Source organism: Hylobates moloch, unplaced genomic scaffold, assembly GCF_009828535.3.
Source record: "Hylobates moloch isolate HMO894 unplaced genomic scaffold, HMol_V3 SCAFFOLD_1, whole genome shotgun sequence".
Lineage (NCBI taxonomy): Eukaryota > Metazoa > Chordata > Mammalia > Primates > Hylobatidae > Hylobates > Hylobates moloch.
In genome coordinates this window covers 144,410,179-144,429,202 of record NW_026652276.1, presented here as the reverse complement: position 1 = coordinate 144,429,202, position 19,024 = coordinate 144,410,179, and the positions used below count along the sequence as shown (strand labels likewise).

The following is a 19,024-nucleotide window of genomic DNA, read 5'->3' as shown; positions in this document are numbered from 1 at the left end:
GTAATTGGTCTCACAGAATGGGTTGGAAGGTGTTTCTTTCTCTTCTCTTTTTTTTGAAGGAGTTTGTGAAGTATTGGTTTTAATTCTTTTTTAATTGTTTGATAGAATTCAGCAGTGAAGGCTGGTTCTGAGCTTGTGGGAAGTTTCTGATTCCTAAATTAGACCTTTTCCTTCTTATAAGTCTATTTGAATTTTCCGTTTTTTCTTGAGTAATGTTTTTAAATTTGAAAAACATAAAGCAAGTGCAAGATTGTAAGCATGTATAAGGCAGTCTGATAAAGTCCAAATTGCATATAAAAATCTATCCTGCTATTCCTGGGAAGTCAATTTGAAACTCATACTGTTTAACAATTTCATTTTTTAAAATGTTATTTTTCAAAAGAGTATTCTTAATGTCTATTTGCATTATTAAAATAATCTTACTCCATAACGGCTTGAAATTTAAGTTTTTTGTTTGTTTGTTTGTTTGTTTTGTTTTTTTATGTTGCTTTTATCTCAGCAGCAATGCAGCAAGTCTTGGAAAACCTTACGGAGCTGCCCTCATCTACTGGAGCAGAAGAAATAGACCTAATTTTCCTCAAGGGAATTATGGAGAATCCTATTGTAAAATCACTTGCTAAGGTATATAGATTTATTCATAAGATTACTGAATTATTTTGGACATAGTTTTTATAGAGATATTTTCAGATACTACTATTTTAGAATTTGGTTGATATACATTACGTTTAGTTAGCAAATAAAAACATTTAGCACATAATGAAATCTTAACATATGCAAAAATTAGACCATTTTTCTTTTTCTACGCTGACTTTACATACAGGATGAAATGACTCTTAGTTTTGGCATAATGCCTTTAAGTTTTAGAGAAATCATACCTGCACAGTTGTGTTTTAACAGGGCCTGTGAAAAAGATCCTGATCCTATTTCCATTTTCAACAATGGCAAAGTACTGATTTTCTTCTTTTGCATTAGACTGTGTACCTACTTTTCATGTAAGTTCTTGACTTCCTTTATCTAGTGCTTTTTTGAAATTTTGTTATTTGTTGCATAAGCCTGATATTTTAAGTCTGTTTCCCTAGTCAACTCTGGAGTAAACTCTTTAACTCATTGATAAGTATACTTTACAACCATTTTTATTAAATAATTATTATATGCTAAAGCTTAATGTATTACCTATTTTACAAACCTGCTATACCATTCTTTAGAGTTCCCCCAAATGACTCTTGCTTTCATGAATCTATGCCACATGCCTTCTTTGATCTTTTCTTCATAGAGCCATCTTGTTCCTTTTGGTTTTTGCTCTATGAGAAGGTTGATTTCACTCTTTTCTGTGATTTTTTTCTTAGCCAAAGTCTATTATTTGTTTTCTTCCAAGACCTCTGAAAAATACCTTTTATGAGGTTTTCTACTAGTGAGAGTGAATTAATGATGCAGATTCTTTTTTTTTTTTTTTTTTTTTTTTTTTGAGAGGAAGTCTCACTTTGTTGCCCAGGCTGGAGTGAACTGGCACGATCTTAGCTCACTGCAACCTCTGCCTGCTGGGTTCAAGTGATTCTCCTGCCTCAGCCTCCCGAGTAGCTAGCTGGGACTACAGGTGTGTGCCACCACCCCTGGCTAATTTTTGTATTTTTAGTAGGGGAGGGGTTTCACCATGTTGGGGCAGGCTGGTCTCGAACTCCTGACCTCACATGATCCACCCACCTTGGCCTCTTGGGATTACAGGCATAAACCACCAGGCCCAGACAATGATACAGATTCTTCATTTTATTTACATGTTTACTCATGCTAAAATCACATGGTATAAAGGCCCTTAAGTAGAAACGAATCCACTTGCAGATCATCCAACTGGAATTTTTATTTTAGTCATTTTTTACTATAGCTTTTCCAATGTTCACTAGATATTTTTATATTTTAATAATAATATACAGGGTATTGTTTCAGATTCAAACTTGTTATAAACATTAATTCCTACTGTTTTAAAGTAATAGCTCCAAGGTCTGTTGAAATTAGTAGGAACTGTTTAAGTTTCTGTTAAATAGTTTACCTGGGTTCTTATTGTACTTTTAAAATGGTTTTTTACTCTTTTCTTGATGTTTTTCTGTTGATTGTCAGTTATTGTCCATGTATCTGTTACACTGTTATCTCCATGTTTATTTAATTTATAGCTTTTGATCTATAGATTTTAAAACTATATAATAAGGCACTTACAACATGCTTATAGTTTACAAAGGTCTTTAAAATACACTGTTTTGTCTTCACAACAACTTTATGAATTTAAAATATACTGTTTTATCTTTCAACAACTTTTGAATTGAAAAGTAAGACTCAGAGTAAATAAGTGTCGTATCTAAGGTCTCTCTGCTAGCAAAAGACAGATGAGGTTTAGGCCGTGTGTTCTATCATCAAATTCTGTGTTCTACCTGCTACAACACCAGGTGATGGGGTATGCGTATGTTTGTGTATGCTTATTCTTAAAAACTGGTATGAGTAAAAATTTACTGGTTTTGTGCCATTGATATTGGCCTTTCAGAGGATTATCTTGTTCATTATTCTTTTTTTTTTTTTTTTGAGGCGGAGTCTCGCTCTGTTGCCCAGGCAGTGGCGCAATCTCGGCTCACTGTAAGCTCCGCCTCCTGGGTTCACGCCATTCTCCTGCCTCAGCCTCTCCGAGTAGCTGGGACTACAGGCGCCCGCCACCACGCCCGGCTAATTTTTTGTATTTTTAGTAGAGACGGGGTTTCACCATGGTCTCGATCTCCTGACCTCGTGATTCGCCCGCCTTGGCCTCCCAAAGTGCTGGGATTACAAGCGTGAGCCACCGCGCCCGGCCCTGTTCATTATTCTTAACAGTTGCAATGGTTGGATGACTTTTGAGCAGGTAACGTGCTACTGTACTCTTTTGATGATAAAAATGAAATAAAGCAAAGAATTATCCAATAATATGCAACATTCAGGCAGATTCTTAATAAGGAAAAACAATGGTAGTTCAATATTCCTATAATATAGGTTAAAAAAATCCCAGGAATAGGGGAGGAATTCCACTTCCAAGAAAGAAATAGTAAGTCACAGTAGCTTAGCACTCTCAGTATAACAAATAGAAGGAAAAAAGAGGCACACATTGCTAGATATGCAGAGAGGCAGAAATATCTGGCCACCAATCATGAGAAAAACAACAGAGGCAGTGCCATAAATGGTTCTTTTATTAGCATTTATACACAAGGATTTGAAAATAACTTATTAATGTACTTTTAAGAGAAGAAAAGGGAGAAAAAACATGTAAAATATTAGAAAATCAGAATAAAAAATCAAATGAACATTTTAGGATCAAAAATACAGTATCTGAAATTAGTTCACTGATAGAAGACTAGACACAACAGAAGAGGGAATAAGTGAATTTAAATTTAGGTTATTAGAAAATATTCAAGCAAAAACTAATAGAGAAGAATGAAAAAAAGATAACAGAATATGTGAAACATACTGAAAATATCTAATATATATGTAGTTTGTATTCCAGAAAGAAAGGAGAGAGGGAAGAAGAAATATAGGCAAACCCTATACTTTTGCATTTCACTTTATTCCCCTTTGCAGATACTGCCTTTTTAATAATCAACTAACAGGCAAAATAACCAGCTAGCATTATAATGATGGGATCAGATTCATACATAACAATATTAACCTTAGATGTAAATGGCTAAATGCCCCAATTAAAAGACATAGACTGGCAAATTGGATAAAGAATCAAGACCCACCAGTCTGCTGTATTCAAGAGACACATCTCATGTGCAATGACACACATGGGCTCAAAATAAATGGATGGAGGAAAATTTACCATACAAATGTAAAGCAAAAAAAAAAAAAAAGGATTGCAATCCTAATCTCTGATAAAACAGATGTTAAACCAACAAAGATTAAAAAAAGACAAAAGAAGGGCATTACATAATGGTAAAGGGATCAATGCAACAAGAAAAGCTAACTATCCTAAATATATATGTACCCAATACAGGAGCTCCCAGATTCATAAAGCAAGTTCTTAGAGACCTACAGAGACTTAGACTCCCACACAATAATAGTGAGAGATTTTAACACCCCACTGTCAACATTAGACAGCTCAACAAGACAGAAAATTAACTAGGATATTCAGGATTTGAACTCAGCTTTGGACCAAGTGGACCTAATAGACATCTACAGAACTCTCCACCCCAAATCGACAGAATATACATTCCTTTCAGCACCACATAGCACTTATTCTAAAATCAACCACATAATTGGAAGTCAAACAGTCCTCAGCAAATGCAAAAGTTCAGAAATCATAACAAAGAGTCTCTCAGACCCCAGTGCAATCAAATTAGAACTCAGGATTAAGAAACTCAAAACCGTACAACTACATGGAAACTGAACAATCTACTCTTAAATGACTAATGAAATTAAGGCAGAAATAAATAAGTTCTTTGAAACCAATGAGAACAAAGACACAATGTACTAGAATCTCTGGGACACAGGTAAAGCAGTGTTTAGAGGGAAATTTATAGCACTAAATGCCCACAGGAGAAAGCAGGGAAAGATCTAAAATCAACACCCTAACATCACAATTAAAAGAACTAGAGAAGCAAGAGCAATTAAATTCAAAAGCTAGCAGAAGACAAGAAATAACTAAGATCAGAGCAGAACTGAAAGAGATAGAGACACGAAAAACCCTTCAAAAACAATCATTGAATCCAGGAGCTGGTTTTTTGAAAGGATTAGCAAAATAGACCGCTAGCCAGACTAATAAAGAAGAAAAGAGGGAAGAATCAAATAGACACAATAAAAAATGATAAAGAGGATACCATCACTGATCCCACAGAAATACAAACTACCATCAGAAAATACTATAAACACCTCTGCAAATAAACTAGAAAATCTAAAAGAAATGGATAAATAATTCCTGGACACATAACACCCTCCCAAGACTAAACCAGGAAGAAGTCAAATCCCTGAATAGACCAATAACAAGTTCTGAAATAGACAGTAATAATAGCCTACCAACCAAAAAAAGTGCAGGACCAGACAGATTCACAGCCAAATTCTACCAGAGGTACAAACAGGAGCTGGGACCATTCCTTCTGAAACTATTCCAAACAACAGAAAAAGACTCCTCCCTAACTCATTTTATGAGGCCAGCATCATCCTTATAACAAAACCTGGCAGATACACAACAAAAAAGAAAATTTCAGGCCAATATCCCTGATGAACATTGATGCGAAAATCCTCAATAAAATACTGGCAAACCGAATCCAGCAGCACATTAAAAAGCGTATCCACCACGATCAAGTTGGCTTCATCCCTAGGATGCAAGGCGGGTTCAACATGCACAAATGCATAACATAATCCATCACATAAGCAGAACCAATGATGAAAATCACATGATTATCTCAATAGATGCAGAAAAGGCCTTTGACAAAATTCAGCCCCTCTTCATGCTAAAAACACTCAACAAACTAGGTATTGATGGAACATATCTCAAAATAAGAGCTATTTATGACAGACCCACAGCCAATATCATACTGAATGGGCAAAAGCTAGAAGCATTCTCTTTGAAAACTGGCACAAGACAAGGATGCACTCCCTCACCACTCTTACTCAACGTAGTATTGGAAATTCTGACCCAAGAGAAAGAAATAAAGGGTATTCAAATAGGAAGAGGGGAAGTCAAATTATCTCTTTCTGCAGATGACATATTTAGAAAACCCCACTGTCTCAGCCCAAAAACTCCTTAAGCTGATAAGCAACTTCAGCAAAGTCTCAGGATACAAAATCAGTGTGCAAAAATCACAAGCATTCCTATACACCAATAATAGACAAAAAGAGATCCAAATCATGAGTAAACTTCCATTCACAATTGCTACAAAGAGAATAAAATACCTAGGAATACAACTTACAAGGGATGTGAAGGACCTCTTCAAGGAAAACTACAAACCACTGCTCAAGGAAATAAGAGGGGACACAAACAAATGGAAAAACATTCCGTGCTCATGGATAGGAAGAATCAATATCGTGAAAATGGCGATACTGCCCAGAGTAATTTATAGTCTCAATGCTATTCCCATCAAGCTACCATTGAGTTTCTTCATGGAGTTAGAAAAAACTACTTTAAATTTCACATGGAACCAAAAAAGAGCCCGTATAGCCTAGACAATCCTAAGCAAAAAGAACAAAGCTAGCGACATCACGCTGCTACAGTAACAAAAACAGCATGGTACTGGTACCAAAACAAACATATAGACCTATGGAACAGGACAGAGGCCTCAGAAATGACACCACACATCTACAACCATCTGGTCTTCGACAAACCAGACAAAACAAGCAATGGGGAAAGGTTTCGCTATTTAATAAATGATGTTGGGAGAACTAGCTAGCCATATGCAGAAAACCGAAACTGTACCCCTTCCTTACACCTTATTACAAAAATTAAGTCAAGATAGATTAAAGACTTAAATGTAAGACCTAAGACCATAAAAACCCTAGAAGAAAACCTAGGCAGTACCATTCAGGGCATAGGCATGGGCACAGACTTCATGATTAAAACACCAAATGCAATTGCAACAAAAGCCAAAATTGACAAATGGGATCTAACTAAACTAAAGAGCTTCTGTACAACAAAAGAAACTATCATCAGAGTGAACAGGCAGCCTACAGAATGGGAGAAAAATTTTGCAAGCTATCCGTCTGACAAAGGGCTAATATCCAGAATCTACAAGGAACTTAAACAAATTTACAAGAAAAAAAAAACCCATCAAAAAGTGGGCAAAGGATATGAACAGACATTTCTCAAAAGAAGACATTTATGCAGCCAACAGACACATGAAAAAATGCTCATCATCACTGGTCATTAGAGAAATGCAAATCAAAACCACAATGAGATACCTTCTCACACCAGTTAGAATGGCGATCATTAAGAAGTCTGGAAACAACAGATACTAAAGAGGATGTGGAGAAATAGAAATACTTTTACACTGTTGCTGGGAGTGTAAATTAATTCAAGCATTGTGGAAGACAGTGTGGCAATTCCTCAAGGATCTAGAACTAGAAATACCATTTGACCCAGCAATCCCATTACTGGGTATATACCCAAAGGAGTGTAAATCATTCTACTATAAAGACACATGCACACGTATGTTTATTGCAGCACTATTCACAATAACAAAGACTTGGAACCAACCCAAATGCCCATCAATGATAGACTGGATAAAGAAAATGTGGCACATACACACCATGGAATAGTATGCAGCCATAAAAAAGGATGAGTTCATGTCCTTTGCAGGGACATTGATGGAGCTGTAAACCATTATTTTCAGCAAAATAACACAGGAGCAGAAAACCAGACACCTCATGTTCTCACTTATAAGTGGGTAGGAGTTGAACAATGAAGAACATATGGACACAGGGAGGGGAACATCACACACTGGTCCCTGTCGGGGCGTTGGGAGGCAAGGGGAGGGGGGATAGCATTAGGAGAAATACCTAATGTAGATGGTGGGTTGATGGGTGCAGCAAACCACCATGGCACATATGTACCTATGTAACAAACATGCACGTTCTGCACATTATCCCAGAACTTAAAGTATAATAATAATTTAAAAAAAAAGAAGCTGCAACAAGTTATCCAGAAGATCTAGCTAAGATCATTGATTCCAGTGGCTACACTTAACAACAGATTTTCGATGCAGACAAAGCAGCCTTGTTTTGGAAGAACATCTAGAGCTATCACAGCTAGAGAGAAGTCAACACCTGCCTTCAAAGGACAGGCTGACTCTTTGGTTAGGAGCTTATGCAGCTGATGACTTTAAGTGGAAGCCAATGCTCATTTACCATTCTGAAGATCCTAGAGCCCTTAAGAATTATGTGAATTCTACTCTGCCTGCGCCCTCTAACTGGAACAACAAAACCTAGCTGACAGCACATCTGTTTACAGCATGGTGTGCTGCATATTTTAACCCCACTGTTGGGATTTACCGCTCAGAAAAAAAGATTTCTTTCAAAATACTACTGGTTATTGACAACACACTTAGTCACCCAAGAGCTCGGACAGAAATGTACAAAGAGAGGAATGTTGTTTCCATTCCTGCAGACACAACATCTGTTCTACTCATGGATTAAGGGGTAATTTTGACTTTCAAGTCTTAGTTAAATACATTTCATAGGACTACAGCTGCCATAGATTTCGATTCCTCTAATGGATCTGGATAAAGTAAATTGCAAACCTTCCAGAAAGGGTTTACTATTCTAGATGCCATTAAGAACATTTGTGATGCATGGGAGAAGGTCAGAATATCAACATTCACGTGAGTTTGGGAGAAGTTGAGTCCAACTCTCATGGATGACTTTGAGGGGTTCAAGACTTCAGTGGAGGAAGTCACTTTAGATGTGTTGGAAATAAGAAAACAAGAATTAGAAGTGGAACCTGAAGATGTGACTACATTGCTGCAATGTCATGATAAAACTGGAACAGATAAGGAGTTGCTTCTTGTGGAGCAGCAAAGACAGTGGTTTCTACAGATGGAATCTATTCCTGGTGAAGATGCCGTGAAAGTTGTTGAAATGACAACAAAGGATTACAAATATTACATAAAGTTTAGGTGATAAAGCAGCAGCAGTTTGAAAGAATTGACTCCAATTTTGAAAGAAGTTTTGCTTGGATAAAATGCTCTCAAACAACATTGCATGCTATGGAGAAATCTTTCATGAAAGGAGAGTCCATCAATGTGGCAAACCTTATTATTGTCTTATTTTAAGAAATTGTCACAGCCACCCAAGCCTTCAGCAACCACCACCTTCATCAGTCAGCAGCCATCAGCATCAAGGCAAGACCTTACACAGGCAAAAAGATTTCGACTCTCTGAAGGCTCTGACCATTAGCATTTTAACCTTTAAAGTATTTTTAAATTAAGATATGTATATTGTCTTTTAGACGTATTGCAGTTGCACACTTAATAGACCACCTTGTCATGTAAACCTAACTTTTATATACACAGGGAAACAAAAAAATTTGTGTGACTTACTTTGTTTCAGTATTTGCTTTATTGTGGTTATCTGGAACAGAACCTGCAGTATCTCTGAGCTATATCTGTACTGCTAGTAGAATGTTGAAACCTTCAACTATAATAGTAGATTAACCTATCTCTTTTTGCAATTCTGTCAGATTTTACCTCCCATATCTTAATGCTCTTTTGTTAAACACACATTCACTAAGATTGTTATATCATCTCAAAGAATTAACTCTTATCGTTATGTAATGCCTCTCTTTGTTCCCAATAATTTTTCTTGATCTGAAGTCTGCTCTGTCTGAAATTAATATAGCTACTCCAGTTTTCTTTAGTTAATGTTAGCATGATACACCTTTCTCCATACCTTTAGTTTTAATCTCTCTGTATCTTTGTATTTAAAGTAAGTTTCTGGTAGTCAACATATAATTCGATCTTTTTTCATTCACTCTGACAGTCTCTTTGTTTTTTTTATTTTTAGATGGAGTCTCGCTCTGTTGCCAGGCTGGAGTGCAGTGGTGCCATCTTGGCTCACTGCAACCTCCGATTCCCTAGTTCAAGCAATTCTCCTGCCTCAGCCTCCCAAGTAGCTGGGATTACAGGCACGCCCAGCTTATTTTTGTATTTTCAGTAGTGACTGGTTTCACCACCTTGGCCAGGGTGGTCTCAATCTCCTGACCTTGTGATCCGCCCACCTCGGCCTCCCAAAATGCTGGGATTACAGGTGTGAGCCACCGCACTCAGCTGACAGTCTCTTTTAAGTGCTTTAGATCATTGATGTTTACATGTTTATTGATATAATTTGATTAATGTCTTTCATACTGTTACTGTTTTGTATTTGTTGCCTGCTTGCCTGCCTGCCTTCCTTTTTTCCTTGTGTCTCTCGTTTTCTGTTTTCTCTGGTTTAACTAAACGTTGTATGTGATTTCAACTTTTTCTCCTCTCTTAGCATGTTAATTAGACTTCTAAAAAAAAACTTCTTAGCAGTTCTCCTTGATTTTGCAGTATACGTTTGCAATCTAATGTACTTTCGAATAACACCATACCACTTACAGTGCAACTACCTTATAAATAACACTGTTTCCAGTTTCTCCCTCCTGTCCCATATAATATTGCTGTCATTCATTTCATTTATTCATAAGCTATGATAACCAAATACATTGTTGTGAATAAAACTATTGTCTATTAAATCAATTAGGAATAAGAAAAATAAGAGATTTTATTTTACCTTTTTTTCTCTAGCACTCTTTTTTATATCGACCCAAGTTTTGCACTTACATGATTTTCCTTCTTTCTGATGAATGTCTTTTATCATTTCTTGCAAGACAGGTGTACTAGTAACAAATATTCTCAATTTTTTGTTGAAAAAGCCCTTTTTTTTTTTTAACTTTTTTATGATAACTTTACTGGATAGCTAATTCCAGGTTGGAGTTTTTTTTTTTTTTTTCTTTCTTTCAACATTTTAAAGATTTCACTCTATTCTCTGCTTGCATGTTTCCTGAAGAGTTCAATATAATTCTTATGCTTGCTCCTCTACAGGTAAGGTTCCCCCCCCACCCCTGATCTTTCAGTATTTTGTTTTTAATTTTCTGCAGTTTGAATATAATATACCTAGACTTAGAATTCAGGGTTTTTATCCTGCACAGTGTTCTATGAGTCTCCTGGATCTGTGGTTTGGTGTCCATCATTAATTTGGGAAAATTCTCAGTTTCAGATTTTGTAGCATTTTGGACTTTAGATTTTTGGATTAGGGATACTCAACCTATATTACGAATAATGCTGCCATAAACATTCTTGGACACACTTTTATGTAGACATAGCTTTTATTTCTCCTGGGTGTATAACTAGGTAACTGTGTTTCATTGAGGAACTGCCAGACTGTTATCCATAGTAGCTGTACCATTTTTTATTCCCACCAGTAGTGTACAAGAGTTCTAATATCTCTGTATCATCTTCAACACTTGTTATTATTTGATTTTTTGGTTCTTAACTGTCCTAGTGGGTGTGAAGTGGTATTTTATTGTGGTTTTGATTTGTGTTTCCCTGGAGACTAATGATGTTGAGCATCTTTTCATGTGCTTATTGACCATTTGTACATATTTTTTGGAGAAATATCTGTTTAGATTCTTTGCCCATGTTTAAATTGAGTCATATTTATTTTTATTATGAAGTTGTAAGAGTCTTCTATGTATTCTGGGTACAAGTCTTTTATCAGACATATCATTTGCAAATATTTCTCGCATTATATAGATTGCCTTTTTACTTTCTTCATAGTGCCTTTTGAAGCACAGAAGTTTTTGTTTTTTGTTTTTTATTTTTATATTTTTGAGATGGAGTCTTGCTCTGTCGCCCAGGCTGGAGTGCAGTGGCACGATCTTGGCCCACTGCAAGCTCTGCCTCCCAGGTTCACGCCATTCTCCTGCCTCAGCCTCCCGAGTGGCTGGGACTACAGGCACCCGCCATCACACCCAGCTAATTTTTTGTATTTTTAGTAGAGATGGGGTTTCACCGTGTTACCCAGGATGGTCTCGATCTCCTGACCTCATGATCCGTCCGCCTCGGCCTCCCAAAGTGCTGGGATTACAGTCATGAGCCACCACGCCTGGCCGAAGCACAGAAACTTTTAATTTGATGAAGTCCAACTTGTCTTTTTGTCTTTTGTTGCCATGTGATTTTGGTCTCATATGTAAGAATCCTTTGCTAAATCCATGGTCATGAAGATTTACCCCTGTGTTTCTGAAGAGCTTTATAGTTTTAGCTCTTACATTTAGGTGTTGGATCCATCTTAAGTTAGTTTTTTGTATGTGATATTATGTTAGGCACCAACTTCTGTCTTTTACATGTGCTTCTCTAGTCCATTTGTTGGACTTTCAAATGGTATTTCAGCACCATTTGTTGAAAGGAATATTTTTTCCCCATTGAGTGGTTTTGGGCACCTTTGTCTTAACATGCAACAGTTGGCCACTGACACGTGGTTTTATTTTTTTACTTTCAATTCTATTCCATTGATCTACAGGTCTTTCCTTGTGGCAGCATCATGTTTTGATAACTCTTGTGTAGTACGTTTTGAAATGTAAGTACTCCCATTTTGTTCTTTTTCAGGATTGTTTTTACTGTTCTGGATCCCTTTGCAACTCTATAAGAATTTTAGAATCAGTCTGTCAATTTCTATAAACATGTCACTTAGGATTCCAATAGGCATTGCATTGAATCCGTAGTTCATTCTGGGGAGTATTGCCATCTTAACAGTGATGTCTTCTAATCCATAAACATTTATTTAAATCTTTAATTGCTTTCAACAATGTTTTATAATTTTCAGAGTATAAGTTTTACACTTATTTTGTTAGTTATACTCCTAGGTATTTTATTCTTTTTGATGCTGTTATGAATGGATTTGTTTTTTAAATTTCATTTTCAGATTTTTCATTGCTAGTGTATAGAAATATAATTGATTTTTGTACATTGATCTTATATATCTTGCAACCTTGCTGAACTTATTTGTTATTCAAATAGTCTTTTAGTGAACTCCTTAGGATTTTCTAAATACAAGGTCATGTCATCTGAATATAGACAGTTTTATTTCTTTTCGACCTGAATGGCTTTTTTATTTTTCTTGCCTAATTGTCCTGGCTATAACCTCCAGTACAAATGTTAAATAGAAGTGATGAGAGTGGACATCTTTGTCTTGTTTCTGCTCTTAAGGGGAAGTATCTAATCTTTCACTAGTAAATATAATGGAAGTTGTGGGTTTATACTGCTATCCTAAACCTTGATTTTTTGCATAAGATTTTATATCGGTACCTGTGTCACAACTTTATTCTTTGTAAATGTGACATAATATTTTATTGTATGGATATGTCAGGTTTTTTGAGTCAGCCTGCTGATGTTTAGATGGCCTTTTTCTTACAAGTTATGCTGTAATGTGTAATCTTGCTACATGTTATTTTGTACACACACACACACACACACACACACACACACACACACACCTTTTTAGGATAGATCTGAAAAGAATCACTGTAAGTCCGGGCGCGGTGGCTCATGCCTATAATCCTAGCCCTTTGGGAGGCTGAGGCGGGCAGATCACCTGAGGTCGAGAGTTCGAGTCCAGCCTGACCAACATGGAGAAACCCTGTCTCTACTAAAAATACAAAAATTAGCCAGGCATGGTGGCACATGCCTGTAATCCCAGCTACTCAGGAGGCTGAGGCAGGAGAATCACTTGAACCCAGGAGGCGGAGGTTGCAGTGAGCCGAGATCGCGTCATTGCACTCCAGCCTGGGCAACAAGAGCAAAACTCCATCTCAAAAAAAAAATATATCATTGTAATTTTGGTGGATATGGTGAATTTGCTTACCAATGTATCTTCCCACTAGAAAAAATATGTCAAAGTGCCTGTCTTCTCCCATATTCTCATTAACATGATGTGTTATCAGAATTTTTATCTCTGCCAATCTGATAAAGAGAAAAGGTATTTCATTATAGTTTTAGTTTGTACTTCTCTTATGAGTGAAGTTGTGTGTCTTTTCATATGTTTAAGAGATGTTTGACACACCGTAGGTGACTACTGCAAATAACTATGTAATACCTATTTCAAGATAGCTAGAAGAGAAGATTTTGAATGTTGGCATTCCAAAGAAATAAATATTTAAAATAATGGATATGGTAATTACCCAATTTGAGCATTATACTGTGTATATACATGCATTGAAACGTCACATTGTACACCATAAATATGTACAATATGTGTCAATTAGAAATATAAAATTAAATTTGTAAAGACAGGTTCCCGAATTTTTCTTTCTGTGAATTTTTTGCTCAAACTCTTCACCCAGTTCTCTTAATGAGTTGTTGATCTTTTTCTTACTGATTTGTAGAAGTCCTTCATAAGTAGGGAAATTAGCTTTCTGTCTTGAATATGATTTGTGTTTTGACCCTAGTTTGTCATTTGTATTTTGACTTTGTCAATTTTTGATGAGAAATTTAAAACGTTCATTAAGTTAATTTTATTGGACCTTTTTTGAAATAGTGTATGTATCTTTCAGATTTTGTGTTATAGTTAGGAAGATCTTTCCCACTCAAAGGTTATAAAAAGGTTATTTTGTATTTCCTCTGAATACTATTAAAGCCAAGCTTTTAAAGTGTTCTTTTTTCTTTTAAAAATTTAACAGATTCCCTTTTCTAGGTTTTTGACATGTGTGGTTCTCCTAATTCTACAGATATATCTAAGAAAAGCTCAACAGTGCTATTTAGAAGTTTCCTGAGTACCTTGATATGTAACTTATCTAATCTCGGAATTTGTATTTTGGTTAACTAGGTGATTTCTGATATGTTCTTTACTCACTAGAGAATTCCATTCTGATTTACTTATACTTACTCATCTTTTTTTTTTTTTTTTCAGAGCAAAGCTCATCCTTTTTGATATAATGTATGCAGAAGCAAAATAGAAATTGAGTTCTCCATTCTCTCTGTCTCATTTCTACTTTCTGCTCAAAAATTCTTTTTTATTTTTGAGTATTTGTGAACCTATGTTGATCTTGAGTTTTAGGTCTCTAGAATAAAAGAAGAGGGTGGTGCTTGATCACAGCCAAACTTATTTCCCATTTACTTAGCTTTTTCAAGAAATAATAAGTAACTACTACATACATAGCTCTTTTCTCAGAAGATAGAAACAAAATTTATGATATGGCCCTTGTGTTTTAGAAAGACCAGGTTTCTACACATAATAATAATATGATTGTTATTAGAAAATAGTATTTGTCACTTCAGATATAGCCCACAACTTTTGTTTGCAAGGATGGTTGGATTGTCCTTGAGTGAAATACCCAGAAGTTCTGAAAGAACATTTTCTTCTCTGAAGTTCATTTCTCAAAGGTGCAGTGGTGAATAAAATTCTCAGAACTGGATATTTAAGAAGGCTAGGCCATATTTGTATCAGTTGCAAATACTCAATGCCAGTCATAGAATGTTCTTCCAACCACTTGTGGCAAGTGAAATATATTTTTATATATATGTTTTGCTAGTGTTGCAATGTATGCTAGTTATGCTAGTGTTGCAATAGTGCTCTTTAAAAAAAGGAAACGATTTATTTATTTAAGTAGTATATGGCTCACTTGCTCCTCTGGTTATTTTTGTGTGTTTTCTTTGTCTTTTTTAGTTTGATTAGTTAAATTTAAGTTGGTACTTGCCTCTTGAAAGCTAATAAAAAAAATCTGACCTTAAAGTGAATTAGAGGTTCCAAGTTTTTGACAACATCTCAGAGCTTAAAAAGCTATATATTAATAAATGCGGACCTGCATTTGCTTTCTTAGAAAAAGTAAAATTGATCCCAGTTGAACCCAAATATGTTAGTTTTCCATGTTAATATATTTACAGCTGCAGTTTCTAAAAAACCTTTTTTTCTCCCTTCAATTTCTGTATTTTCTAGTGAGATTCCCTTCTTCCATAGAACCAAACTGTGAGGCTGATATGAAAAAATCTTCAGGTCTTTTTGGGTTCTTTTTCTAACATGATTCTGCCTTCTCACATGACTCTCCCCCGACCCCCAACCCCTTGCCATTAGTCTTTCTACATTCCTACTTCTCCTCACCCAATTTGGAAGCATTAGGTTAATACACATACTAAGGAATGGAGTTTTCAAGTCATTGATCATTTCTGTTCCTTTACTTCTCCTAAAGTCCTGAATTAAACCAAGGACTACTGTTGTCTAAAGTACTGTTGCTGATCATATAACATTTTCCTGAAGAAATAAATAGTCTTTATAGCTCTTACTTAGAGCAAAGGAGTGAAAGTCTAGGGACGAGTGGTATTCTGAACGATAGAAGTATAAAATAACTATGAGGATAGATGCGGTGTAATGGAATTAACACATCTAGACTGGAAGAGCCATGCTAATCAGCAACAACTAAATTAGACTGACTGAGATGTATGTCATACATTTAAGTGAATGAGAATAATGCATCATTTATTGGATTGAATAATTAACTGCAATTAATGTTAGAGTGGCTCTCTATATAAAGATGAAGTAAAGTAAGCTTTAGTAGATAAGAGTTCAAGTCTTGGTATTAGACTACCTGACTCTGCCATTCACCAGTAATGTGAACTCACGCATATCACTTCACCTTTTTTTGCATCAGTTTCTTCGTCCGTAGTGTGAGTATAATATACCTACCTTTGCTGAATACACATGCGCACACACACACTACTTAGAATATAGTATCCAACGCAGAAAAAAAGCCCTTCAATAGATGTTAAGGTTCTTTCCTTCCTTTTTTTTTCTTCGAAGCTTTCTTTTTATACTACGTTAAAAGAATTGGAGTATTACAAGGTTAAAGATGCTAAATCAGGTAGCGGCAACTTATTCCAGCAAATATTTCTGTCTAAACAATTGGCAATTATAGCTTATTTCATAAGAGTTAACTAATTCTGTAGATTATTTTCTGGGTTTTTTTTTCCCAATGGTGTTAGTCTTTTTATGATAAATATTGAGTGTCCTCATCTTCTCATCCTTATCTGACTTGTATTATATGTTCAGAAAATTACAAATTTACCGGTTTTCATTTTTTGTGGCATTTTCTAGTCTAATTTTTTTTTTTTTTTTTTTTTTTTGAGACAGAGTCTCTGTCACCCCGGCTCTAGTGCAGTGGCATGATCTCGGCTCACTGCAACCTCCGCCTCCTGGGTTCAAGCAATTCTCCTGCCTCAGCCTCCTGAGTAGCTGGTATTACAGGCATCCGCCACCACACCTGCCTAATTTTTGTATTCTTAGTAGAGATGGGGTTTCACCATGTTGGGCAGGCTGGTCTCAAACTGCTGAGCTCAAGTGATCCACCCATCTTGGCCTCCCAAAGTGCTGGGATTACAGACATGAGCCACCATAGTTTAATTTTTTTAATCTAAATCTTATAAAACTTCTTCCTCTATTTAAATTAGTTTTGGTCTTTTGATATTTTTCTTTTTGTTTAGTAAGTTTTTTCTTCTTTCTCGGTATTTCATATGACTTTTAGAATTTCTTCTTTTAAGGTCTTTCTTTAAAATCTTGCTTAATATATAGCTTTCTTTTCCACTTAAGAACTTATTTTACTCCTGTGAATTACCTAGAAAAAAATAGATTTAAATAAGAAAAATTGTCTTTTAAAAATTAGAATGTTTTATTTGGACTCTGAAGGATCCACTCTGTATGGTAAAAATAACATCTTAAGTATTATAGTTTAGGTATCTGAAAAAGTTTAGTTGATACTGTTACCACTTGAAATGTGGATTTTTCTTCAGCAATCCTTGAAATGGATCTTAAAATATAAGATTTGCCATCTTACATGGTTTTATTTATGAATTAAATTTTAATAATTATGGTTTTCCTGTCTTCAAAATTATATAGCAACCATTTATCAGAAAAGCAAGGAATGCTTAAAAGTTGGAGCCTGCTTAGTGTTCATTCTCAGTTTGAACTTAACACTCGGCTTTACTCCTACTATGAAAGGATGATTAGAATTACTTACTTTCGGCCGGGCAAGGTGGCTCATGCCTATAATCCCAGTACTTGGGGGGGCGAGGCAGGCAGATCACGAGATCAGGAGATCGAGACCATCCTGGCTAACACGGTGAAACCCTGTCTCTACTAAAAATACAAAAAATTAGCCAGGCGTGGTGGCGGGTACCTGTAGTCCCAGCTACTTGGTAGGCTGAGGCAGGAGAATGGCGTGAACCCGGGAGGTGGAGCTTGCAGTGAGCCGAGGTCACGCCACTGTACTCCAGCCTGGGCAACAGCGTGAGACTCCATGTCAAAAAAAAAAAAAAGAATTACTTTCTGTGACAGTGTGGTTGATGGTCTATTTTCTGTGAAAAAGATTGTGAGATTAAGAAAAAAACAACTTTACTTATAAAGACAGGAGATGATCATTTCCCTGATTAAATTATGTGGTCTTTTAAAATCCAGTTTAAGGTGGCGGGCGCCTGTAGTCCCAGCTACTCGGAGAGACTGAGGCAGGAGAATGGCGTGAACCCGGGAGGCGGAGCTTGCAGTGAGCCGAGATTGCGCCAGTGCACTCCAGCCTGGGCGACAGAGCGAGACTCTGTCTCAAAAAAAAAAAAAATCCAGTTTAAGGGCCACTTGCTCTAAATTGACTTTTTTTTCCACTGATTTTCAACATTGGAAGATAGGAGCTTCCAGATTCTGGGGTTTCCAAAATTGTTTTTATCGTTTTAAAAAATATTAACATGTAATTATTACATTCCTGTTCCTTGTTTTTATTATGCTTAATCATTTATTTTAATAAAATGTAACAATAACATCTAGAGTTTGAGCCTGGACCCTAGGAAGTCATTAGGAAATTCTCTTGGTGGTAAGGGACTGTAATAATAGGTTTTGTAAAGCTGACTTGTCCAGTTTTTTCATGGTTTAGTTATAAAAATGAGTTTTTCATGACTTTCAGAATCGAACTAGAGGCCAAGATTTATTATATTGCATGATATACTTACTGTAAAATCTGTATATTGCCTCTGGTTGAAATATTAAATTTGGTTTACATGAATTAAACCTCCAAGTAATATATTTTAAAACTTTATGAAAAAGAAATCAACCATGGTCTGGTGCAAAACAAATAAGTATTACTACTTTAATATACTGTTATTTTTTCAGGCTCATGAGAGGCTAGAAGATTCCAAACTAGAAGCTGTCAGTGACAATAACTTGGAATTAGTCAATGAAATTCTTGAAGACATCACTCCTCTAATAAATGTGGATGAAAATGTGGCAGAACTGGTTGGTATACTCAAAGAGCCTCACTTCCAGGTAACTTTCCCTGTCACTGAACTCTCAAGTTCCCTATATTCCCAAAGTATTCTCCTATACTTTCCAGTTTAAGGTGATGTTTTCTTCAAAGATTATTTAGGGCTATAATAGGTAAGTATGTAAATTCCAACCTTGGCATTTTAATGTCCTCATATGCTGAGGATATATAAACAGACATATGTAACTATAATGCTACATAAATGTACACTGTTAC

The 19,024-nt window shown here is 35.8% G+C and overlaps 1 protein-coding gene across 9 annotated transcripts in view; it reads left to right on the top strand.

The window, feature by feature from the left end:
- Window positions 1-19,024, top strand: part of PALS2 (protein associated with LIN7 2, MAGUK p55 family member) — a 117,365-nt gene that overhangs the window by 48,089 nt on the left and 50,252 nt on the right. For 4 of the 9 annotated variants that reach the window (XM_032759193.2, XM_058446360.1, XM_058446354.1 and 1 more), the window contains exons 2-3: window positions 503-621; window positions 18,658-18,810. In XM_032759193.2, the coding sequence (XP_032615084.2) occupies window positions 505-621; window positions 18,658-18,810 (270 nt within the window). In that variant the 5' untranslated portion in view covers window positions 503-504. Of the gene's footprint in view, window positions 1-499; window positions 622-897; window positions 993-12,065; window positions 12,094-18,657; window positions 18,811-19,024 lie in introns of those variants that run through there. The other 5 variants (XM_032759182.2, XM_058446347.1, XM_058446351.1 and 2 more) reach the window with 3 other exon arrangements.